The sequence below is a fragment of the Rhamphochromis sp. 'chilingali' genome (genome assembly GCF_963969265.1).
Source record: "Rhamphochromis sp. 'chilingali' genome assembly, chromosome: 4".
In the NCBI taxonomy this organism is placed as follows: Eukaryota; Metazoa; Chordata; class Actinopteri; order Cichliformes; family Cichlidae; genus Rhamphochromis; species Rhamphochromis sp. 'chilingali'.
This window is the reverse complement of record NC_137948.1, coordinates 11,954,155-11,981,996: the sequence shown is the minus strand read 5'-3', so window position 1 is coordinate 11,981,996 and position 27,842 is coordinate 11,954,155. Positions and strand designations below refer to the sequence as shown.

Sequence of the window (27,842 nt, the reverse complement as noted above, 5' to 3'; positions counted from 1 at the left end):
CACCACCGGGCCCTCTGACCACCACCAGTAGGCAACGGGTGAAGTGTCTTGCCCAAGGACACAACGACCGAGACTGTCCAAGCCGGGGCTCGAACCAGCAACCTTCCGATTACAAGGCGAACTCCCAACTCTTGAGCCACGATCGCCCCTGTTCAAAATGAGCTTCCCTTCATCACTGACTGGTTCAATAATGCACCAAAAGTACAGGGTCGGCCATTTATATGGATACATCGTAATAACATGGGAATGGTTGGTGATATTAAAGTCCTGTTTGTGGCACATTAGTATATGTGAGGGGGAAACTCCTCGAGATGGGTGGTGACCATGGTGGCCATTTAGAAGTCGGCCATCTTAGATACAACTTTTATTTTTTCAATAGGAAGAGGTCATGTGACACATCACACTTACTGGTAATGTCACAAGAAAAACAATGGTGTGCTTGGTTTCAACGTAACTTTATTCTTTCCTGAGTTATTTACAAGTTTCTCTTTGTTCACAGCCATTGACATGTCGAAGAGGTTAACACGTGAGGAGCGGACCGAAATTGTGTTGATATCTGGTGAACGCAGTAACCAGGTCATTGCAGCAGATTTCAATGCAAGACACCCTACGAGACCATCCATCTCCCATGCTACAGTTAGCAAACTGCTTGCTAAGTTTCGTGAAACTGGTTCAGTGTTGGATTTGCCAAAATGTGGATGCAAGAAAACTGTCACTAATGAAGAAACATCAGTGGCTGTCCTAGCTTCATTCAGCAAGAGCCCACAGCATAGCACTCGCCGCATCCCATATGGAAAAGAAATAGTAAAAACTTACATGATTTACTCATGAAAGTGGCCACTTTCTCATTACTTTCATATATTGTTTTAGTAAGTATCCAAACCATACAAGTTTCATTTATATAATTTTTCAAGGGATCTTATATCTGTTTTCACTCTTGTATGCTTTCCATACAAGTTTCACACAAGACAGATGCAAACTTTATAAGATTTATATATATCTTTTCCATATGGGATGTCACTGGAGAGTGGCATTAGTCGAACATCCCTTCTGCCAATATTAGCTACTCACAAATGGCACCCTTACAAACTCCAGCTACTGCAGCATCTCAACGAGGATGACCCAGATCGGCGCACAGAATTTGCAGAATGGGCAAAACAAAAATTGGAGCAGGACCCTCAGTTCATGCAGAAGATTTTGTTCAGTGATGAGGCAAACTTTTATGTGAATGGTGAAGTTAACAAACAAAACCACCGCTATTGGTCTGACACTAACCCACATTGGATGGATCCCTCCAAGACTGTTGGAGCAACAAAAGTGATGGTTTGGTGTGGTATATGGGGTACAACGATAGTGGGTCCATTCTTCATCAATGGAAACCTCAAGGCCACTGGATATTTGAAATTGCTACATGATGATGTGTTTCCCTCTTTATGTACTGAAGCTGGCACGTTCCCTGAGCTTTTCCAGCAAGATGGTGCACCACCACATTATGGGTGCCAGGTCCGAACATTCCTAGATGAACAGTTTCCTGGAAAGTGGATTGGTCGTCGTGGGCCAGTTGAAAAGCCCCCAAGGTCTCCCGATCTGACCCCCTTAGACTTTTATCTTTGGGGTCATCTGAAGGCCATTGTCTATGGTGTGAAGATACGAGATGTGCAGCACCTGAAACTACGGATACTGGATGCCTGTGCTGGCATTTCTCCTGCGGTGTTGCTATCAGTGTGTGAAGAGTGGGAGAAGAGGGTTGCATTGACAATCCAACACAATGGGCAGCACATTGAACACATTTTATGAGTGGTCAGAAACTTGTAAATAACTCATGAAAGAATAAAGTTACGTTGAAACCAAGCACACCATTGTTTTTCTTGTGACATTACCAATAAGTTTGATGTGTCACATGACCCTCTTCCTATTGAAAAAACAAAAGTTGTATCCAAGATGGCCGACTTCTAAATGGCCACCATGGTCACCACCCATCTTGAGGAGTTTGCCCCTCACATATACTAATGTGCCACAAACAGGACTTTAATATCACCAACCATGCCCATATTATTACGGTGTATCCATATAAATGGCCCAGCCTGTACTTCAGTTTTGTATGTTACTATAGACAAGTGGTTCTGACTGCTGGGGCACAGAGCTGGAAAAAAAAGGATTTGACCAAGGGAATCCTTTTTATTGTTAATGCCTGATTAAAACAATGCAGAGTGAGAAGTATTCTCCATTTCTTGATATGACAAGTATAAGAGCCACTGCTTTAAGTGAGGCATTCATCAGAAGGACAACAAGCATCAATGCCAGTTTGAGTTCCTCATATGTGGTTGTCCTCTTACCCCAATCCGGTCAGGTGGTTGGTGTGGCAGCAGAGGCTCAGCGGCTTTCGCCCCTCCAGGGATGAGGTCTGGTGTGTGGGTCGGAGGACAGGAGGAGCGGCTGACTCCTTCAAAATCCTCGCCTGGCAGTGCCATCTGAGAACAGCCACACTGCACATCATGATCCGGCTTCCTCCCTGATATCAGGTAGGTTTTCAGTTCTAACAAGAGAACAAAAAGCAATGCAGTTTAGAGGAGAGTAGCATAACTTTCACTTTACTGGTTGAGTGAGATTAAAAAGAAGTGAATTGCAGAGCACAACCGATGATAATTTCTTCAAAGCGGTGTCACTTAACACAATCCTAACAGCAGTGGCTTGCAATTGCTAAATTATTACTCGAGAATTTGTAAAGACCAGTCATCATGTGCCTCTGAATTCCCAAAGAAAGCAAATTTTCTTACTTACATATAAAAAATCAACTAAAATGGTGTAGTAACTTTTAAATTAGGGTCTATTTCCCTGAGAGGCACCACTGCACATGTTGCTGATAAAAAAGGACTGGATTATGTTGAAAATATGGACTCTGGGCAAATTTCTTTCGCCATTATGAACAAACAGATGGTCATGTTCAGGAATATGAATATGAACTGCTGACATAAGTCATTTTTATGGTGGTATGTACTGAGATGATCCACCTGGGTTTTAAATGTTAACCACTGTTAGATGTAACCAAAAATCTGATGATTCAGGCAGGTCTGTAACTGATTTGTCAATAAACTAATTTAATAATGAAAGGGCAGAAAAAAAGTCATTTGTAGCTGTTTTAGGTGTGTGGGTACAACAAGGAAGCGCTAAGGACACACCCTCCCTTCCCCGATCAGCACAACGCTGACCGTTAGCCATTAATGGCATTTGAGGAGGAAATTTTATACTTGTAAAAATCATGGCTAGGTGTAGACACACACTCTTCAAGCACACATGATCCATGCTTAGTGGATTTACACAAATGCTGACAAGCCAACGGTAATGCAATATTGGGTGTTTCACAAACTGTGTTTGCATATCAGCCCACGGCTCAGGCCTATTCACCTCGCTGAAGAGCCAACAAGGAAATATACAAACAGTGGATTAGAGAGATGGCCCATAGCCAGCTACTATCAGCATGTCCAAACATACAGTAACCTGGCTAACTGGCCTCATTGTTCAAACAGCTAAAGACGCTAACCATATTAGCAAGGGGGGGTGACTGGAAGAGCATCTAAAGGGTTACAGTGACATGGTCTATAACAGGTCGTGTGCTCTCTACTGTAAACTGACTGATGAAGTTACTATCATTAAAATGTGAACTATTTACTAGTAAAATTGAACTTGATGGCCTGCAAAAAGATATGTTTTCAATAAACTATCATTTATTCTACATAAGTGCTATTCCAGGTATGCAAGATAAGAGCTCTTAGGACAAATACACATTATTATCAGCGCATGCCTAGCTCAGCTATGTATGAGACCTTTTCAGGGGTTCTGTGGTCCCTGCAGCTTCATGCATGTGCTATGTGCAAACACTTGCTTGCATGCTTCATACACATGTAGTAAAGATTTAATGTTTCCAAAAATCATTTCAGGTGAAGACTGAACTGGATACATCACAGTAATGAAGTAATGAATCCCTGTCATAAAAATAGATGTTAGATTTTTTTCTGTTTTGTTCTTGAAAAAACAAAACAAACAAAACTGAGGTATGAACTGTAATTCTGGCCTAAGAATTGAGCTACGAACCAAGCTGTGGATCTGGAGAATCTGTACAGCCCTAAGAAATCACATTTCTGACAGATACTCTATTGTACAGTCAATTACTCTACTTGGGAGGAACGAAAGCATAATTCAAGAGTTCTGAAATAAAGATCTGAGTGCTCGTTCTATGAAATTCCTCGTGATCTGTCTGCATGCCAATGTACTGTTTTCATTTAACTGAAAAAAGAGGAAGATATGTAACCATGTGTCAGTCTGATATGTGTGACTGATGAGCATCCAGTTTATATGTGAAAGCTCGTGCGTCAGTCTGATGCTGAGTGGGAGTGTTTGTAAGTTGGTCTGTGTGCTACAGAAGATTATCAAACACACACACACACACACACACACACACACACACACACACACACACACACACACACACACACACACACACACACACACACACACACATTTCCATCCCTTTCAGTCCTCCTGCAGGGAGTTAACTCAACTCTCTCCAGTTTTTGTACTTTTATTAAATTAGTCTAATGGAGCGAAATGTGGATACGAAATTTTTACGTTCCTCTAAAAAGTCCAAGGGATGGTGTAAAGTAAAGCTAAATTATTCAAGTTTTTTATTTATAAATAATTAAAATGAAAGAGACGGACAAGCTGATAGCCAGTACTCTTAAAAAAACGAAACCCAGAAGTTGGCCAGCAAACAAAAGCCGCACACACACAGTTCACAAGCTGCACAAACTCTCTGGTACTAGAGCTCGCCTTTCTCTGGCCTTAAGTACTCTGGCCTAATTTCTGAGTAGAGTCAGCTGCACAAAAGCGTGGCACCTAAGGTGGGAGAGACGGTGGACACACCCACGCAGAGTCAAAATCACAGCAGGCCCAGCTGGGGCCGTAACAGATACTGTATTGGTACAACTGACACTAATACCTAGGTATCAATTTCTTTTTCTAACCTGTTGCTTTCGATAAAAGTCTAAGAAAACTTCCAACTGATAACGGTATTGGCTGAACTAATTTTATTATTAGATGTATAATAGCTTTATAGGGTTTTAATCCACTGTAAGATGCAAAAATTCTCTATTTAGAGATTCGAACCAACAGATGTGAGTTGCAGTTTCACCAAAACTTGTTATTAAGCTTCTTATCACCATAAAAATCATTCTGTTAAACTAATTTAATCATTCGAGTGTCCTGTGCTTTATTTTGGGCCCTTGAACCAGTCAGTGTCCTCACCCTGTGCTACTCAACTACAAGAATCGGTGTTACTTTATGTATGAATAATTTGTACAACAGTGACGTGGGACTTCAGCTACAGCAGATTATCAGGAAATATATCCAAGTAATTGTTTTAAATGGATCATTTAGACAACGAGCCTAAATCGGAACCAAATAATGGAAAAAATATTAAGAAACACAATGACTGATGGTTTCGTGGATTAAAATTATGTGAATTAAATGCTTTGCACTGCGCAATCAACATTTCGTAACCTGACCTCAACTAAAGAAGATTTCTGACTGCAATACTAGAAAGCACTCTTTGCATCAGAACACCAAATGAGGGAATGCCTTTTGGAAACATATCATTCATCACCCTAGTGAGGTTTTAAAAGCCTGTGCCCAGAATCTATGTCAATGAGGCTAAAAGCTCTTCTGGAGGCAGTTGGCCCACAAGCTTAGTAGCACACTTTCATTTTTCATAGATGAGAAGCCAAGAAATTCCTTAAGATGCATCAGTCTGACACCAAGAAAACTCCAACTGTACTGAATTGGCAGAGAAACCAGTCAGTAAATCTGATTACATAACCGGTAAACAAGAGTGGTCTCGGTGGAAACTTTGAAAATTTGTGTTCCGTCTGCATCTATAAGTAGGAGACATTTTCACTTGTATTAATAGGAACTGCACCAGTGTTAATAACTGGTTAAGTTAAAGAGTTTAGATAGACAAACATCTATTTTGTGAATTTCCCTCTTACTCCAACATGCCTTCTTCATAACAAAAATGCTGACATGCTACAGACAAAGATACGGACAACTCAAAAACAGGCACTAGCAAGCGGCACACAGATTGTAAAGATGGTGAAATCGACCTAGAGTATTTTGAAGGCCATTGAGCCTCACAATGCCTGGCATAATCCACATTCCTTTTCTTCTTCCATTTCAGATTTCAAACGTTGTCAACAGCGTGCTTGAAAGTCTAAAACAAACCTTGAGGGAGTTAAACGCTTGATATAACAGACAGTGAAAAGATGAAGTTTCCCAGCAGTAAAGTGCACAGCAGGTTGATAGTTGTGCGCATGGATTCAAAGGTATGAGTATCTACTGCTTTCTAAGGGCAGCACACTACTACGTGTCTGTCTATTGATCTTCTACAGGCTCTGTAAAGGCAGCACTCTGGGAGAAACTGACACCAGTACTCTAAGCCTCAATGCAGCTCAACGGGCTTTATTGATTTATTCAGACCAGCTGCCTGGAGCAGAAAGGGTTCAGCTGGGGACAGCTACACATACTACAACCACACATACAAAAACACCACAATGCTCATGCTGTAAACACTTAGCCATATACCTAGACATCTAACAGAGTTAAGAACCTGACCAACCTAAATTACGTGGCAGGATATCTTAAAGTTTCTTCCTCTTTAGTCTCCTTTCGCATATCATTTTTCCAGACTAAGCCATCGTCAATGATTTTCATAACAAACATTTCAAACTCTGTGCGTGCATTGCTGCAACAGAAAATTACATCTGTCCAGCAACCACCCCCGCCCCCCAACTCCCAAGAATGTTGTCTGTTCTTTGTCAATTAACATCAAACAACATTTGATGTATGTTACAAGACTCAAAAAAATTTTTTTTAAATTATAGAGCCAGATAAGATAAGACGTGCTGGCACTGCATGTAGGATAAAACCCAGTTGTTGTTGTTTTCTGCACAAACTTCCAATTTATCGAAGCACGAACAAACGCACAGAGAAACGCGTGCACACATCAGAGATGCAACAACTCAGAGCTCGTCGTGATTACATCTTCCGTGATAGCCATGTGAAGCTGTGTTGCAATGTTTTCAGATCATTCAGGTAACAGAACTGGTAAATATATTGGGAATACATCAGAATATTCTAGTTTGTTTTCGCTTCATGTTCTAATTGCGATCAAATGTTCAGGCCTGTGGTTAAAAAAAGGACACAAACCGAACTGTGGGTTTCAATAATTATTACTTTATTATTATTCATCCTTTCGCAATCTGTCCATGCATCGTTTCATAATGTTTGTTTTTTTTATTTAATAGATCTGCATTAGATGACCTTAACACACGTTGAACCCACTTATTGAGGTTAAAGCCTGCTAAAGACTGCTAAATCATAAACTAACACACAAATAAATAAATCACAACACAGCAAATGAGATTTTACATTAGCAGCTCCGATGTTATCTCCTCCTGTATTAGCTGGACTAGCTTCTTTATGAATTCAATTATGTTTTGTAACAGTATAACGTGTCTCTTAAGCTCCTTGTGGCTTTTGTTTGGACCCTAAAATTATTTAAGAATGAATGGACATCCTAATGAGAAGGCCGAAATGTACCAGTGTGGTCAAGGAAAATATTTGCAACACGCAATGTCAAAACTAACCACATATGACAGTAGTGTTGACACATAAAGCAACAGCTACTTTCAGTTTGCTATCTGCTATGCCTTGTTTATGACAAGTTTCTTAGTTTTACAGCTGTATTAACACGCAACTTTAACTTAAAAATGACACAACTGACCAGATGACATAACATTTATAATAACCAAAAACAAAAACAACTTTATTTTTTTTGCATATCTTACCTCCTTAGCGTATACCGTATTCAGGAAATATGCAGCATCTCCATGTGGGAGACACATAAAGTGGATGAATCAAACTAACATGCAGACACAAAAGTACCATTTTCTAAGCGTATGACTCATCGAAGGTAATGCAATGCGGTACGATTGCTCTTTTCCCTTATAGTCTCATACATTAGAAACCATCTCCCAACTTCTTAACACACGTGCACGGCTGGTTTTACCAGACCAGATCCACACAGGCATGAATCAATTAATCAATCAGTGAGACACGAAGATGAATGGAGAGGAAGTAAAGCTGAGTCGTCACATTCCACATGCACACTTGAAGCCCATACACATCATGGCTACACATACTCACCTACACAAACACACACATGCTACACAAACACACACGTGCTACACAAACACACACGTGCTACACAAACACACACGTGCTACACAAACACACACATGCACACACAGAAAATTACTCTCCAGAAAACAGACTCCCAACTCCCTGACACTGACACACATATAAACGCGCTACTCTATCAACATTAAAGAGCACCTACTGCACTCTTTCATTATTTACACTATATATAGTGTTACAATGGCGGATGCTCAATAGTTTGAATTTTGTGTTTATAAAGTCCTGTAGTATACCTTTGAAGAGAAGAGATTTCTATGACGTACTCCAGAAGTACTCCTGTGCAGTTAGTAGTACTTGGGAAAATGGCAAATTCCCCAGGAATTTAGTCCTTCTTTGAAAACACCTGGACCAGGAACCAATGCTTATCCCAGGGGAATTCTCCTATGATGTGACGCACAGTGTATTTAATTTAACAATTTAAATGACAAATAATTATATGGAATATAAATACAAATATTTTAGAGCCTAATTTTAAAGATACAGTGTGTAAAATACCACTGCTAGATGTCAGATTGCAGTCAAATGACTACTGTCTTCTTACCCCAACCAATTCAAGTGCACAATCCTACTAAGGTGATTTGTTGAAGATCTCCTGAACCTTTGTGTCGGTAAAAGTTGCTGCTTTGGCCTAACAGTACCTGACAAGCTGGTGACAGGAGGGTCAGATGTATAATCTTCTGACACTAAGTGATTGGGCCGATAAATAAGCATATTTGTGCAAATTTTTGCTTGTTAGAGCCTTGACTTCAGTTCAGGAGATGAGTGTTGAGGTGAGGAGGAAGAGGATGATGTGGAAGGAAGGAGAGGGGGACAGGAATGGAAGAGGAAGATGAGAAAGACGTAATTCAAAAGAGATAATACACATGTACAAATGTGAAATGGTTAGCTAGAGATATCTGTGATCTTTAAATTATTTTACGTGGCTGGTCTCGAGTCGCATACATAGAATGCAATCAGGCAGGATGGTGAAATAAACTGTTCAGACTACTTCCCTCAGGAAGGAGGTTCTGCAGCATCCGGTCCCGTAACAGCAGACTGAGAGACAGCTTCTCCCATCAGGCTATCAGACTGCTGAACACGTCATAGACACCTCACCTCCACTACTGGAACTTCAACATTATGCACTCCATACTGTACAGTAATGCCACTGTTTTGCACATGTCTCAACTCTGTATATTTTTATATATTTTATCTATTGTTTACTCTATTTAATTTGTAAAATATGTGTACACACACACACACACACGTAGAAAAATATTTAGTATACACATCCAGAAATGCATATACTATTATATATTGTACATATATTTATTAGTTTCAGATGTAGCCATTCTTGTATTTTGCTTGTTTACATTATTGTATTTTGCACAACTCTGTTGCTTGTGAAGCTCGCACACAAGAATTTCACTCACATGTACTGTACCAATGTACCTGCACATGTGATGTGACAATAAAAGTGATTTGATTTGATTTGAAATCAGTTTCGGCCACTATTTTCAAAGTGGAGACCAACATGGCGACTTCCAAAAAACCAGCAGCTGCTCCTTTGCATATTTAATAGATTAAATCAAACTTTATAATGATGCATTCATCAATTTGTTGCAAGATTTAATAATCAATAGATATTTATGAGTGTAACATTCTTTTTTTAATTAAATAATATTAAAAATGACTTACTTTATCTTTAATATAAATGAATTTCAGATAATTTCGAAAGCTTTGATCAATTGTGATGGCCTTTTTCACTTTCCGATGTCATACAGCACAATGATTTGCTCGTACATACAGGCTGAATGATTTTGCAGCTTTGCATTGATACACACCCTTAGTACATATAAAGATAAACTCCTGAAAGGTAGTTCTACAATTCGTAAGCACAAACGTAAACATGAATCGAGACAGACTTGATCCAAAAAATGTGTACAAGTGTGCAACAAGCATACCGAGACAAATGTCTGGGCAAATGTTTTAAAACTACATCTGACATTTCAGACCATCCCCAGAGAGATGGCTCATTCCCAACTCACTACTTCCTGACAAATGACCTTTGACTTTATGGCAACTTCCAACCACATGATCAAAACAGTGACCCAAAGGTCGCTGACTCCCCTCTGGTCCCACACACAGAGAAGTGAACGTATGTGAATACAAAAGAGGGATGGAGACACTTCAGCAGACTAATTAAAGAACTTCCATCGTTCTTTGTTTTCTCATTCTTTCATTTTGCTGCTTGAACAATCAGAAATAAATAAATCCAGAGCTAAAAATAGATTTAAACTTGCTTCCCCCTTTCATAGATTTATCCTCCAACTGTCCAATTTTATTCACGTTCACCTTCAACTTCTTCTCCTTTGTCTCGCCAGACCTTACATCTCGCAGCACCTCTCGCTACCTATTTTTATAGTTGATCTGCCTCGTCTCTGCTGTCTTGTTCTTTCCCTTTTTTTTCAGCTGTCTGCCTTCAACTTTCTCCCACCGCTCACTCTTCCCCTCTCCAGCCCTTCCCTTTCCTATCCTCCAGTTTTCTCCCTGGTCCGTGGCGGGTCTTGAGAACAGGGCTCGACAATAGCAGAAGCCTCCATATTTGGACACGCTGATGGAACCGAGGGATGAGGCTCTCACACGATCCTCCTTCAAATACCCTCCCATTCCTCCCTCTCATCCATCCCTCTATCCCTCCTCCCTTCCCTCTTTTGAGCCATCATTTTAGTCCAGGGAGTTCCTCACTCTCTCCCTCTGCTTCATCCATTTCTTTTCCTTTGCACCACCTCCTTGATCTTTTAAATGTCATTGCTGGGATTTAATAAAGCGTCTATAGGGACCCTGGTGGGTTTCTTCTCTGGTTTTGGTCAAACACGAGACCTTGGTCCCGTCGCCCAAGGGTTTGTTCGCATATTTCTAAATTGGTCTAATCAGGAAAAGTTGTAAAAGTCTGACAAACAACACAAAATGTTGACTTTGTTTTTTCATATACATATTTTGGAGTTGGCATTAACAGATTAAGGTTGGGGTCATGGGGATTTCCAATTAATATCGTGTTTTAAGAAAACATATTAGCATTTTCATCACCCGCAGTTTGTTTGCGCCACAATCAGGAGGTCCTACAAGTGTGTGAGTGCGCGGCATGCAGTACAGCGGGTTGACAGGAAAAGTGACGCACTCCAACTGCCACTGCGTCACTCTGATAAACATACAATCACGCACACACAGCTGTTAAAAGGCATTTAAGTGTCTCACTTCGCAGAGTCTCTTGAGTTTCGCCCGGGGAGGTTGCTGTTCAGCGGCAGAGGAAAGTCCTTGAGGAAGAAATGACCAACCTTGGTCTTGCTCGGGAGAGCTGATGACGACTGATGCATCACTTTTTTGTGTGTGTTTTTTTAATGCATGCGCACACGGATGGGCACATACTAATCTTGACTCCATAGTGTGGTGGTTAAACCTAATGCAAAACACATGCAGTGCGGTGACAGATATTTATTGTCTCCGTGAGATCTTATCTGCTTCTGGTGCAAATGAACTTGATTTGCAACACTACAGAGAACAACTGTTGCACAGAGTGAATCATTCTGCTATCTGCCATAGATTCACAATGTCCAGTCACACAGTCACAAAGACACATACACACCTCCTTCCTGCCCAAAGCTAGTTTGTGGGAAATCCTTGGGAAAAGGTCATAACCACAGAATATGCTCCCTCTCTTCTTTTTCCCCTCCCTCTTTTTCTCTTTCCACTGATGTCACACAACTCTCTCTTTCCACAGACCACCAAGGGACGCCACTTTGCATTCCTATTATAGTATGATTTTACTGATACAGGTTTTTTGAAGGCTATTAAAAAGATATTTGGAAAAAGAACTTCTGCCATGTTATTGTTCAGTGGCAAACCTCCACTAAAACAGCTCACTGTCTGGGCAGTATTTACTTCTAAGGAAAAAGAATTGTATTTTGTCTTCTTTGTTCTTTTTAAACATATTTGTAGGCTTTTGTTATTGGCTCAATAAAAACAATAGATAATTGTTTTTTTCATGATTTATGTGCATTTAATACATCTGTAGCATTCATTTCATTGTTCCTTATATAACATTATTATCACTTTGACATTCAGATATATCTATTGACACTAAAGGAAAGGTCAGAGGTCAAATGTGACATGATATTTTACATCTTTATATGGTACTTTCTATATAGTTGACAACACACACCACACTTGTAAAATTCATAGTTTCTAAGTTATAATGATTTTTAATCCATTTTCTACCAATAGATCATTAGGTTTACCCTAAAGGCCTTGGTGGATATAAGCAGAAATGAAGGGGTTGTTAACATGACTCCACTCTATATTCATACAAAGTTTCATCAGATTTCATTCAAAGCTTTTCGAGATCTCTTGTTTACAGACAGAAAGACATGCATGCAAAAACAGAACCTCCTTTGTGAAGGTAACCAGAAAGTGAAACTCTGAAAACTGAGAATCTCCTTTGTGGGAGTGTCCGGCACCGTTATACGTGGCATGAACGTGTTTTTAAATGGCAGGAGAAACCTGAGCAAAGCTGTAAACAAGGATGACATGTGAACGCCATACAGAAAGACCATGGCTGGGTTAGAAGCTAGGCCCATCTTTCTATGAACCACTGGCTATTTTGGGTACAACAAACAAGTGTTTTAAGAAAACACTCAGTAACTCATAACTTATGTAACTTATGTGTATGTATGCACTTCTCGGATATGCTAATTCTCAAGGTCTCACACCTGCAGTCACGTCTTCTATGTGACCAAAGGGCATGTTGGGAAACAAAGGAAATTATTGACTGAACTTGGCAGGTTAGCGAAAAGTCGCCACACCCAGCAAATCAGATCCTTTGTTGAACAGATGGAAATCTTCTACAGATTGCCATTTTTTTACTTAACTGTAACTACTAATGCGAGTTTTCCTTCTTTTACTCAGTGAAATTATTCTGACTGTGGATACTGTGTTGTGGAGTGCTTGCACCGTGTCTCTATAATTATGCTTGCAGGTCATTTTGACCCACGTGCCATCAGAAACATATAAAACCCAGGCACGAAAAATCTGTTTTTGTTGTTAAAAATTACTTTATTTTCACTAATTACAACATTGAAAACATTGAAAACATTGAGTAACAGCGACTTATCCCAGTGGCTTTATAGCGCGGCAATGTCAGAGGCAGAATAAACTGAGACTCAAGCTTATAGATGCTTTTGTTTGTAGCCTAACCTTAAACAACTCATTTGCTATTTTTAACTGAGTTAGTGGCTCTGCATCCAGGGGTGTTTGCTATTTTTGTTTTTTAAACGAATGAATGATGTGTCTGTGACAACATCTCATAATATGTGATCGTTCAAATGACTCATTGCATACATAGGGAACACTATGTATGTAGCATACAGTGGAAAGTAAAACACAGCGGTCCTAATATGTCAAATCCAAAACTTCTTTGAATTCATTCAATTAAAACAGAAAACTGTAAAAGCCAGAATGTAATGCCTCCCTGTCTTTTTCCATTGCAGCTGTGATATTTAAAAAGAAAATTTTACACACTTAAAAAGGAAAAAAATACACATCTACACAAAACCTTGCCTGCAGTACAATGTGCCAGTCAAACATTTGAGCAAAGTGTTTGTCTTCCATTCTTTGCTCATGCCTTGACATATCTGGGATGTGACTGCCCAAATCTTATTCTGCCTGTTCCCCTCACAGGCTATAAACTCTTTTTCTCCAAGCACTTCGGCTTTTATAAACCAGTGCAACGGAAGCTCATGGATTTTTTAACAGGCTAGGGGCTGCGCTCCGTATCTATTATTCAGAACAGCCGTTTAACACAGCACCACCCCAGCAAACCATAGCCGGCACACACACACACAGACACACACACACACTCACAGGGCAGTAGAGGCAAACCACGATGCTGCCAAACTGACACGCGCAGCTGCTACGAATGTGGAATTTTAAACAGCTGTCAGATTACACAAACAGACATAAAGAGCAGAATAACTAGCAGGCAAATTAGACATATTATTGTGTCGTGTGCAAACCCTAAATGAAAGTCCGCAGATGTCCATGGCACAACCTTGAGCCACGCGCCAACGTGAACACGTTCAATTTTTGCGATTCTACCAGTCATAAAATCTCTTTGAGCTGGTCAATTAGTAACAGCGAGGCAGGAGTGTCAGGTAGGCCTTTGCCCCCAGAAAGTGAATTATTATGGCAATCTACCATTCAATGGTGAAAGGGATGACCATGACAAGGCAAAAACTCTCAGGGTCTGATGGCACGAACTGCATCTTACCACATAACCATGATATCAATGGCTTAAACCCGGTCACAGAACATAATAAATGTTATCATCTACTCTCCGAGTCCTCCCACATTTCTTGTGTGCCTCTGAACGAATTCATCGGAATTTCGTCCCCAAACACCCGGACTGATAAAGAGCGGGATTTTTATTGTGTTTTCACACGATTCTTGTGTTTACACAAGCCAGCTTTATCAATCTCTACCTAATGTTGACATTTTTAGTCTCCACTTTAAGCTGTGCTAGCTATTTCACTATATGCCACCCTTTGTACTTCACACAAAGGGTGGCACCTTTGCATGAAGTAAAAAACCAACAAAAACAATCAACAAGTCATATTCTAGCACCGTCACATGGCTTCATGTGATCATGCTGAAGACTTCTGGATATGAGCTAAACGCAGGCAAACATACACCAAATGTAAAGACAGCGCAACGTGTGCCAACGCTGTTAGGTAAAGCTCCACTGAAGCTCAAATATGAACACGAGCATGTGCAAACACACAAATACATGATGGACTCACGATGGACAGAGCTATGCAGGTGACTCCTGAGTAAGGTGTAGGTCGTAGAAAAGACTAGTTATAGATTAAATGTAGTTGTGTGTGTCTCTGTGTGTAGTCTTCTTGAGGACCAGTTTGATTTTTAAAACACAGAGTGGAGGCAGTTTTGGCTACTTTCAAACATCTCGCTGTTGGGTTATAATGGTTCGAGTTAGAGTTAGATTTATTTACTTCTAATACAGGTTGACTTCCTAATTTAATTTAAGTACATGTACATGTACAAATGCATGTTTGTGTTTGCTATACATCTGCAATCAGACTAGGACAGGGCCGGGCACGCTTATCAACACTGAACACACACACATACACATTTGAGTCATGTCATTCTTGGGCAATGGAAATGACAAACTTCTAGTGAAATAAGCCGGTTGTTTGAATAACAGCAAGGTGATTAGACAGCTGCCTGGGTGAGGGAAAACTAACTGTTACTACAGATCTATTTAAAGAAACAGATGCAGAGGATAACAGAGCGTTATTACAGGTCATTCAGACGTTAGAAGGAAGGGAAACTGTGTTTCTGTTAGAATCGAGACAAAGAAGACCATCTGTAGAAAGGTCCTGCTCCTATTATATTCTGCTGGTTCATTGGCTCCTGACAGTCAGAGTTACATTATGATTTACTATCAGATCTACAACATCATTTCTCTCTCTGGGACACACAGAGCATTAATGGTAATGGAATTAGGATGTACTTAATATAATACTGCAGGAGACCATTTTGCAAGTCATTTCTGAGCAATTTGTGCATGTACAAGACTGGAGAGCAGAGCAGCGTCACGCTGGTTATGCTTTTCGGCTTTGAACGTCTTCACATTATGCTAAACTTCATCAGGTGTCAACTGAAAATCATTTTAAATTTAAAAAAGTAGTAATATGAACTAAAACACGCACACACAGCTTTATCAGGACAAACTGATTTGCTACGCCTACAAAAATCTCACTCGTTCAGCTTAGTTTCACTTGGATCATATTTTTCCCCATCCATGCCTGCAGTGTTGCTTCCATACTATATTTCAAGGATGTACATATTTGACTCCAGGTGTGAAAAATGAAGCCGATGGAGAAGATCAAATTCTTTTTAAAGGCCACCACAGGCTGCAAAAAGAACCCTGACTATACGGAAGTCTATGAGAAAATTGCTTTATTATTTCAGTAAACATCTTTAAAATGAATTTTAGAAGTTTAGAGTCTTCCTCAGTACAGTATGATCTCATTTTGCAGTTTATGATTCTAGTTACAGTAAAACAGGAGGGCTTCACTACTTTGTGACTGACTGTTGCTACCATATGAATTGAAGATATTTTCTTTAGGTTCTCAGTCAGATACACATCTCACAGTCATGTCCAGCTTCATGCGTCCATCCATTCATTTTCTTCTGCTTATACAATTAAAGCTACCATGGGGCAAGAGGCAGGGTGCACCCTGGACCGGTTGACAGCCTGTTGCATGGCCAATACAAAGAGACAGACAACCACTCATACTCGCATTCACACTTACAGCCAATTTAAAGTCACCGATTAACCTGACCCACTCACGGCATGGCTTTAGACTTTGGGAACAAGGTGTACTACCTGGAGAGAAGTCACGCAGCCACTGGGAGAACATCCAAACTGCACACAGAAAGGCCCCGGCCTGATGGTGGATTTGAACCACCAAAGTGCGGTCCAACGTGACGTAAAACATGACTATTTTGAGGTTAGATTATCCAGGAGGGACCGACCTCCTGCATGAGAGCCAATCAGCAAACAAAAGAGTTGATGAAATAGTTGGAAAATTATTTTTTTAAGCAGTTTAGAACACGTGTCAGAAATCAATGTAAACTTCCTAAAATGAAAACATAACAAATAATCTGTAAAGTTTTTCAAAGGAAAAAAACATATCATAAGTGAAATGTTTGATATTTCCAATTAAAAGACTGATTTTGGAGCCTGTGTCTGAAAAAAAAAAGGAGCTCTACATACAGAAACTACAAGTTTTTCACTGCTTACATCCCGCTGTGGTCAAACACTACACCACACCTAACAAACAGTCCCAAATAACAAGAAGAAGCTACTTTTAGCTGCTTCATAAATGTGGTTGCCACTGCAGGTAACTGATTTGATTTGGCAGACTTTTATGCCACATGTTCTTCCTCACATAACTCCAAAGGGATTTGTGGCTCCTCTCAGGATCAAACAGAGCATCTTTTCTCTTGTTAGGCGAATGTGCAAATCCTATAAGTAATAATATAAGTATCAAAATAGTGCTGCTGCCAAGGATTTCAGTAGATTAGCATTTAAAGAAGCTAGAGGAATTAAATCAGAACTGTTTTTACTAGTATGTTACCACCATCAAGTCCCATAAAGCGTTTCATACTGCGCTTTATGGGACTTACAGGATTAGTGAGTGATAAGCATAAGCCCTGGTCCTCTTTAATTGCCTGCAATGTCTGTCACACCTCGAGTAAAAACATTAAGTAGTAAAAGTGGTTATATGCCCATACGTTTATTAAAATATATATAGACCTAGTTTTTCCTTTGTTTTCAGCTCTAACGTTACTGTACTTTTGTACTTATCACTTTTATCATACGCAGTGGATACCGAAAGACACGGAGCCGCTTGGAAGACCACCTAGAGAAGTGATTTCAAGTGACCTTTGAACCTTACAGTGAACGCATTCCTCCAAACAAACAGATCGAGGTGATGCACGTGACAATACCATGAGAGAGCCTTGCAAAAGCAGATGAAATGAGACAAAAAAAGATTTTCTAAGAGAAAGAGATGAACAAACACACAGCGTTTTAAAGCCACCCCGGCAACCTGAGTTCACCTGTGAGTGATAAACTGATGTGTACAGTAAAAGCACCTCTGTGTACATAAGACACAAAGACTTTGATCAGCCATTTCTTATCTTTACTGTAAAACACACACAGGCGGAAGCACAAGCCCACGTTTTGTTTGGCTAGCTAGCGCGGTGATGTAGCTCCCAATGAAGGGTGAAGATCTGAAGAGCAGAGCAAATTATAACGTGGCAGCGAGAGCACTGCTGTGTGTTTCTGTCTCTGTGTTACTGATCATCTCCTCCTGACAGGTTTTGTTAAAAATCAAAAAATCAGGATTAACAGCTGAGAAACTGCAGCTACTGAGCGAAAGCATGAAATACTCTTTGGCCTGTGCAGCTGTCGTGGTTCTTTTGTGCAAAGACTGGTTTCAATAATGATCCTTTTATCATACTGTCAATTTATAAAGCAGTTTTTAATGGTTAATTATCTACCACACCAGACATTTCATCAATACATGTGCGTGCCTGATAAATGTTCAGTGATGTTGTTTAGGGGGGTTTTAGTGTTGGTTGTTGTTGGGGTTTTTTGTGTGTTATTTTACTGATCAGCTAAATGATCAGCAAATCCAGAATATACTTCTTTATACTGGCAAAACTCTAACTAATTAAATCACTGTTCAAGTGTTCCAGTAAGGCTTGAAAACACCATGGTTTTAAACTGAAACAGCTCAAATGGAGTCCATATACATTACATGTAATTAATGAGCCAAGGAAAGCTTGTTTTGACATAGTGTGAAAGTCACTGTCTGGGCAGCTTTTGAATGTATTTGCATGAGATTTGGAACTTCTTTTGTCACTTGACCCATGAATACCCCGATCGTGTTGAGACAGATAGGAGGAACGTGCACGGTGGCTTTCACAGTAAATGATTTTGCTAGCATGTAAGATCTGAGATTAATAGAAATGCTGAAAATGAGCCAGTCACCTTTACCTCCAGAAAACAGTGGTTGACGCCAAATATAGTGAAAAGAATACAAACGGACAGCCCCGTGACACACTAGGGCTGGCCTGGTACGGCTAAGGATCTGCTGTTTGCAACTGCATATTTAGGTGACATGTTTGATTTAGCAAAGACTAATCAGCCTGAGGGCATGGACTTTCCACTGAAACTCCATGCAAGAGTAGGATGGACCAGTTTGTAAATATGTGTGCGAGCGTGTGTGGAAAAAAGCCAAATGCATGCAGCTTGCATGTATACATGTGCAAGCACACAAATATGTATACACACGGGCACCAAGTTTAGACGCAAATCGAAACTGAAAAGGCGCTAGTGCTACGCCATGATACCATGAGAACAGTTCAAGGCTGATACCTTGAGTCTAGCAGACGTATAACAGGCTGCTATATTGTACTGTAAAGGAAAAACATTGCGCATTAGCGCAAGAGGTAAAGCAGGGATAAAGAAACTGGCTAAACACGAATACGCGACAGAAATGTGCTTCCCTCACCACCTGCAGTGAAATCTGAGTGTGTTTGTGTGCTTGAAGCTAAAAGAGATATGGCAGGCCTGGATTAGAGAGGACGGAGGCGGCACGAGCATTTGAGCAGAGCAATCAGTGACACAAGCAGGATTTAAATACGAGGCGAAGCAGGAAAATTGAGAATGCAAAAATCATCTCGCTGGAAATAAACTGTGTGTAAAATCTGACAGCACGAACAATAACATCAAAAAGGTCAAGCAGAAAAAAACCACACATGCACAGGAAAGAAATACAGCAGCACACACAGGCCTAATGGGCTTTAATAAAAAGTTGCTGTAGATTTGGAGCTTTTCAGTTGTGGGTGTGAATAGATATGCATCAAATGAGCAAAGGTAAATGGAAATTGTCATGTACCACTGAGCTGGAGGGAGGATTTGGACCCAAAGTGCAGGATGCAGGACGCAGGACGTGAAAGCGCTTCAACTTTATTACTGGTAACTTAAGAAGCGCTGCTATAACTACCACATAGTTAAAAAATTATGACTTCTTCTTCTTCTTCTTTCAAGTAAGGCAAGTTGTAAAGAAAACAGATTCCTCATGGTGCACTGAGATGTGATTTGCAGCTGCGTCATCCATTGCACAAACTGCATTTCTGATACAGGCTGAGTATTTGTAAAGGAGAGAATGGCAAGTGGTGTTTCAGTGAGAGAGAATGAATGGAAGCATGACACCGGAGCCGGCTCATTCAGCCTAGCGAAGGATCTATAGCAAAGCTGTGACTAAAGACAGACAGCAGACAGCACTAAAGCACTGTTACACAACAGGACCACATGTACAGGCCTGGGTGACAGGTGGGAGACTGAGGCAATGAATGTGTTACACAGTGAGGATGAGGCAAAGCAGAGGGAGAGATGCGGTACATGAAAGGGAAGAAGACCCCGACATGGGGTGAAGAGGAGGGGGAAACGCAGCTTACAGACGGAGAACACCGAAGAAACGCACAGAATTAATCACTCGTGTCAGACAAGGAGAACGGACACCGTGAATCATAAAATCTCAGTTTCGCAACTGTCTGAGATTAAAGGTACCGGGGATTAATAACTACTCTGTAACCTATTTTCAAACCCAATAACTGACTAGGGTTGTGTGTTTGAAATTGAGGCGTATGGATAACAAAGGGAACGTTGAGAAATGGGACAGCTCAGTTAGCATTTCACAGTAAGTCAATAAGCAGTATATCAGAAAAAGCTAGCTTGGAGACAGTGACCGAATGAAGATGAGAGAGGCCATAACTACACAATAAATTGAGAAAAATGTCCAAATGGGAACATTTGGCTACAGCAGTTGCAACAGTTTATCTTCAGAGTCAAAGATGTCTTAAAGAGCACAATATTCTGGCAGCTTTACAAATCTCTGGTTTAAGGTGAGAAAACTAACACTGGGAAAAGCTACAAAAGTTGGTTAGCTTGCCGATTCTTACCTTTCTCATTACCTGCCTTTTTCTCCAATCTAATATTCACACAATATTTCTCAATAAAAGTTTCTACATTGAGATTCTCTGAAACACAAACACGTCGATGTGCACCACTGCACAGAACAAAATGCATAAAAAGATGCTGGTGGGTAATTTACAAATAGTATCACTGCTCTGCAATCACACATGCACTGCAGCTCCAAACATGCAGATGAGAACAGAAATGTCAAATGTTGCCTGATTAGCTGGTCTTCATCTTGCCAGCTCTCAAGTCTAAGTGATTTAAAAGTGCAGAAGATGTGCAAAGGTGTGAATTTTGTTACATTTGCTGCTAGCGTGTGGGCGTTTCCTGCACGCTTTATCCAGGCAGCTCCCTTCCCTCCCTCCCTAAACCACATGGATTGTTTGCATTAATGTGACTGCATCTTAAGCAGACTACTTCCTGCTCTGTGCTACTCATGAGAAAGGATAACTGTGGAAATGATCCTGAACCGGACGTACCGGAAAACCGTGAAAATTGCTGTAATCTGAGTAGTTCCAAATGCATTTCACCTGGCACTGTCGGCAGCAGAGTATGCATCACAGCTGAGCAGATGATTCATTAAGCTGTTTGTAAAATACATAGCTGGGACGTTAATTAACGCATTTCCCTTTTTAAAATTACATATTGATTATGTACAAATGCAATTTCTGTCAGTTTATCCATATCAGCACAATCTCTAAAAATCCAGTCTGGATCTAGGCTCTCGTTTTTTGCTCTTTTAAAAACCAAAAACAAACAAAAAAACCCATCTCTTTCTCTATGCAACAGAAGCAAACTGTTATTCTCATCTCTCTCCCTGAAGGAAGGAAACGGTTTCTGTTTCAGAAGGAAACTAGATGTCATTCTCCACTTTTCTCTCCCTCAACAAAAGCTGCTTGTCAATATCTCATGTTGTCACTGTTCGCCAGTCTAGAAATAGAAAGTGATGGCACCATTTAGAGCCAAGTGTGAATACGCTCTGACATAAGGCCTGACAATAGAACAGACAGTCTCTTTTCACAAGCAACCCAAGATTAGACGGCCCACGAGGAATTCCCTGCTGGATAGATTAGTTCCACTGATGCCGCTTTCGGCAGACTATTGAGACACACTCTGTGTGTCTATAGGAAAAGATATGTCCGGTGGTTATGTGTCATATTATCACAATTTATCATTTTTTAATTATCAAAAATTATGAAAGAAGTCTGTCATGTTTTGTCTTAAGAGTCCTAACTTAATCAAACCACCACCAGCAGAGAAAAGGCTCGAGCATTGGTATTTGGGAGGCTGTGACAATCACTGTTTATTTTTCACATGATGAATGACTAAGCAATCTATTGCAACTAACTGGACTTAATAAAATATCCTGCTCTTTAATCCCGGTAACCCCACTGTATGAATTGCTGAGATTCCTAAACCACCAAGAACAAAAAAATTCCTATACATTTTTTTCCTCAGCAAACTTTATGAATCATTTACTCATGGACTCCAAACCCTGTAAATGCTGAACAGGTTGCATAAAGCTTCAATTTCGTCCCATACTTTTAACCCTTTCTCTGCTGTCTGTCTAGTCTTTCCAACCTATCGCCTCCTTTTCCTACAAATGGTGGTCACACGACGATGAACACCTGCTTAATCCAGAGGATTCCAACAGAATACCTGCCTCAGAACAGTAAAGCCAGCCAGTCCTGCTATTATCAACCGCTATCTCCAGCTCCTGCTGCCCGACCGCGACGACAAATCCCAAACACAGTCAGAAATATGCAGCAAACACAGCACTGACTGAGAGCGCTGAGAAAACAAAAGTCACGTATGGAGGTTCTTTACTTTGAGAAGCACAAAACAGATGGTTAGAAACTGGGTTTAAATAAAGAGTGCCTGATTTGTGCAGCCACGTTGACCTTGTTTGACTTCATGGGAACTGCTTGATCAAACATAAACTTTGTGTATCAGTCACGCTCACAAATCTAAGCCATCTCTGCTGTATATGCCAATACCTATCCTGTTACCCTTGTGCCACAAGCATCCATTTATGTCAATATTATGCAAGTTTCCTGCCTGTAGTGAGGACTTCAAATCCATTTGTTGTTTTGGGAAATTAAAAGGTTCTAATCACAATAACACAAGACTCTGTCTGCAGACTTGTGCTCCCAAATAGCACTTTTATCCCCACAAAACCATTACTGTCATAGGGTATTGATGGAGAGGGTGATATATGTCCTTGAGCAACAACGTGACATTATAAATATGCATTGAATGCTGTATAAGAGTTTAAATGTATTGCAGTGGTTTAGTCAAAAATCCCCCGTGCAGAGACAACATATTAACTGACTACTACTTGAATGACATCCAACTGATAGAAACCAAAACTTGTGTCTCTTCCTGGTGCTCTAATCTCTTAGTCTTTAAGGTTGATCTCCCACTTCTGCTGGTAGATTGTTTCAGCAGGAATAACTGGTCAGATAACATATTTTAGTGCTGTCTAGACATGCACTGACCCTACTCATTCGCAATGACCAAGTGCTAAGATTAGTTAGCTCTCAAGCTTCCACCTGTATGAATTTATTGAAATGTGATAGCCCGCTCTTCCTGCTGTTTAGCAGCTAATTAGCTCTTTATCCCAGTCCAGTGTTCAGTGCAAATGTTACAAACTCAAAGAACTTTGAAGATAAACCAACTGGTAATCTTTAATTTGTTAATATATCTTTTAAAATAATAATCCATGTCTAAGCAGAATTCAAAGGCAGCAACCCTCTCTGTGTGACTGTCATGCAAAGAAAGTTGAACAACCACTTACCCTTCAGTTTCTCCATCACGCTCGGCCCGGCTCTCTCTGCCACACGTCCATCTTCTCTCAGGTAACGGTCATCCAGGAATCCCACAGTGGCTCCTGATAGGTGAACCTTTCCTGCCACACCCAGTTGCTCCATCAAGTTAGCCAAATTGACATCATTTGACCATACGTCAAATTTAAAGCGTTTTATTCCAAGAATCCCACACAGGACGGTGCCTGTATGGACTCCAACGCGCATGCTGACCGTCTCACGTGTCTCCTGGCAGAACTGCTCGATGGCCTGGATCATGCCTAAGCCCATCTCTACACAGCAGTAGGCATGGTCCGGTCTGGGCTCAGGGCAGCCTGCTACGCAGTAATAGCAATCACCCAGAGTGCTGATCTTTTCACAACAGGTTAGCTCACAGAGCCTGTCGAAACGTCCAAAAAGGTCATTGAGAAGGCCCACCAAGGCCGGTGCCGACTTGTTGGCAGACATTTTGGTAAAACCCACAATGTCTGCGAAAAGGATGCTGACAGGGTCCATACGTTTCATGTTGAAAGGCCTAAATATTATCTGCCCACTAGGGATTGAGGTCTTTTTGCGTTTGTGATTGTTGTGGGGGTTATTCTTGGAGTTTGTGACACTTTGGGATTGTGAAGCTCCACTGCCCCCTCCGCCACTCACTGAAACTGCTGAGGCTGAGCAGGCACCAGAGGAATATCTCTTTCCAGAGTTCTCACCACCGCCCTCGTCGTCCCCCTGCTTCATCAGCTCGTCTGCGACCGGTCGCGGCATGACTGAGTGGATCATGCGCTCCTTCAAGGCCTTCTCCACCTCTAAGTCCTTGCCATGCATGATAGCCTGGCCCACTTTGAGAAACGTGCTGCGAGAACGCACGTCTGACATAATGAACAAATGGATGCCAATCACATGGGCACACAAATGGAGCAGAGCTTTGGCGGGTCCCAGCCAACGGAGAGTGTCAGAAGTCTTTTGAAGGAACGGCAGCCATCCTAATGCCTCAAATAATATAGAATACAGCAGCCCCAACATCACAGAGGCATATAGGCGGACATGGAGGACACTATATAAAATCAACAGCACCTCCATGCACAAAGAAAAGGTTCCCACAGAGGAAATACAAGGGGATGAACATACTGGTGTGCTGTCCTGTGAGGGATGTGAGGCATTCCCACCACCGGCCCTCTCCAGCCCAGTGTAGCCATCGGTTTGTATCTGTGGAGCTAATGTGATGGCGAAGGTAAACGCTATCAGGAGCAAGGAGGTTTGGTTGTACAGCAACGTGTATGACTTTGTGAAAGTAAACAAAAAAAGGAGCACTAGTAAGACTAAAAAGAAGGCTGTAGGGGTTAGGAAGGTGACGGGGTTGCAGCAGTCACTTCTGACCCCAAAGTACACCCCCCAGACCACAGATGCTACTGCCAGGTAGAACAGCACATAACGGAACTGCCGCTGGGTCTGAGGAAAGCACCTCTCTTGGCACGCCTCCTCCAGGATGGGAGAGTCGAACTTGGGGTCCCAGCACTGAGCAGCAGAGCGTTCAAACAGTTGCGGTACCTTCCTGTGAACCCTGGATGTGGAGGTCACAGCCGGTCTGGAGTCTGCCGAGCTGCAGCTGGAGGAGATGCTGCATTTGTGGGTGTTAGGGTTCGTTTTATTCACAGCCCCACGGGCAGCAGCCCCTCCTCCCCCACTGTTGGCAGCCCTCAGGGGCTCATGTTGATGCACACGTGGCGCGCTGTTGGTAATCCGCACTGTCACGGCGCCGTCCCCGCTGGAGTCGCATGCCACCTCCGTGTCACGCATAAGAAGCTGCCGATGATGCTGTAGAGTGGCCATATTGACTGGTGTGACGCGGAGACGAGGTGTCAGATATTAATATTTTATGTTGATATCTCCCGATGATTGCTCAGGCAATTAGACGCGGTGCGTGGGCGCCGTGTGTGCACAAGTGGCACGCGGAGAAGGGAGGAGGCGGCGGTGATGGAGTGACAAACAGGCAGACAGAGGGGAAGCGAGAGCAAAGGTGTTTGTTGGAATAATCACACTGCATGAATGGTGAGCACGGGACAGACGTATTTGCTACGCACGCAGCAGCCCGCACACTCACTCACATAAGACGCGCCGTTCCAGTTTCTTGAGCAGTCCATTATCCGACCCCGGGTTTGCGTCAGTACTCACATTACATGTATCCTTCTCCAAAGAGGCTCTGGGTATGAGCCCGGCTTTCTCTCCAGCTGCGGTAAAAACACCGTCATCACTCTTTCTGCCTCCTGAATAGAACATCCTTCTCGGAAAGGAGCCTTTAGTGATGCATCTGTTTTTGTGCCTTTATCAAGTCGGCCCTGTCGTTACATGACTGGAAATGACCTCCTCTGAGTGTGCGCAATATTTCGGTACTACTGACATTACAGTTAGATGCCGTTAGGGAAAAAAACCCCTTACGAGTTCCCTCATTCCACAATAGCACTGTTTGTTTGGTAGGGGGGAAAGCATTCAAGGCGAATGTTTCATTGTGTGAGCAGATGCTAGATTTAGACTGTCAACAGGCGTCTGGCTACAAAAGTTACTCTGTCCCTTCTTATCTCCACAACATGCGGATAAATGATCCCTTTACACTCCTTGTTTAAAAACAACAACAAAAAACCCTAAAATCTGTGTTATGAACAAGTAGTGCTGACACAAAAACGCGTGGACACTTTAAATTCCCTCATTATAAAGGATCAAAAGAAGTAAACTGTTTTCAAAAAAGTAATGTATGAGCTTTATTCTCCCTTTACACAGAATGTATGTTTTTAAGTACTAAATATTTAAATTCTCGTTTGCCTAAAATAAGGGCAAACGTTTAATTCCCTTATTTCCTTTTTAAAGTTTGAGCTCTGTAATGAATGCGGCTTTACCTTCCACTACATCCACTGTCATTGCATGGCTCAGGCTGCTGAGGATTTGCATTTCTTATTCCCATATATTCCCCTTTTATCTTTACAGCGGGCCCTTGCAAATATTCCACACCGAGTTATTTCGCAGTCCTGTCCAGTCCAAACCCCAGATCATAAGAGGCCTGACAGGCAGGCCTATTCCCACGGATCCAGCCCCGTCCTTTCCTGAACTCCCTCTCCGGATCTCCACCGTTTGTTTCCCCTCTGCCTTCCAAAGAGGGGCTCGGGGAGGGGGTATGCGCTATTCAAAGACGCATGATCAGAACAGAGAAGAGCAGAAAATAGGCTACCATCCGCTGGCCCAAATTAGCGTAGGTTTGCCTCTGCTGGGAGTGTCTGCAACTTGTTGCGCGCAGTTGGCAAAACATACAGCTATGAGGAACACCCTCGGTCGGAACAGGCTGGTCTATAAATAGTGATGATCAAAACTGTTGCAAATAACAACACCGACAGCGTGTAACATCTTAATGCTTTTCTTCTACCTCCTCTGTAGAAAACCAGAAGCTCCAAAAGCAGAAAACGTTCCCGGTTTTAAAAAGTCGCAAAACGTGTGCAAGTCGTCAGCCACAAACCTCCTCCACTTTCCAAAAAGCTCCCAAACTTTTATCCCAGGCCGTATTTCCTGCGTTTGGAGAGGAGACCCAGTTAAGAGTCTCTAGATATTTGGAGCTGAGGCTGGATTTCCTCCCCTCGCATTCCCTTAGAGCAAAGAAGGCGAAAATCCCCAGAGCAATACAGAAAACCCTTGGATCTCCTCGGTGGGATTAAAAAAAACCCACCCACCAAACAGCGGTGACTTCTAATCTCAAGCAATTCCTTAGGTCTGGATAGTGCTAGTTTTCGCTGGCATGTGTGTGTCCAACAAACACAACACTGTGCGCTCTGGCTGTGGTGCGTCCTCTTCCGTCCGTCGTTGGTGCCACCCTTTCTCTCCCCCCTCCTGATAAAGCTCTCTGCTGGAGTTGGTGTGGTGGATATAAACACATACAGGTTTGTGGCTGCTTTCGCGGTCTTATCCAGGCGAACGTGGTATCTCCTCTCCTGCAGCTTCCAGGGGTCTTCGCTGTGACTGAAATCCTCGCCCCAGCTGGTGTGCTGGTTGTGACCGAGGAGCCTGTAAAGCAAACCACAGTTTAAAAAACATAGTTTCCGGTCTTGCTTTTCAAGAAACGCAAAGACAGTAAAACA

General features: G+C 41.7%; 1 protein-coding gene across 2 annotated transcripts in view; it reads right to left on the bottom strand.

The window, feature by feature from the left end:
• The window catches only part of LOC308396099 (adenylate cyclase 9), a 45,851-nt gene that overhangs the window by 17,961 nt on the left and 48 nt on the right, over positions 1–27,842 (bottom strand). For both annotated transcript variants that reach the window (XM_080881177.1, XM_080881178.1), the window contains exons 2-3: positions 23,715–27,768; positions 2,337–2,536 (exon numbers count right to left, since the gene is read on the bottom strand). In XM_080881177.1, the coding sequence (XP_080737303.1) occupies positions 2,337–2,536; positions 23,715–25,554 (2,040 nt within the window). In that variant the 5' untranslated portion in view covers positions 25,555–27,768. The remainder of the gene's footprint in view (positions 1–2,336; positions 2,537–23,714; positions 27,769–27,842) is intronic.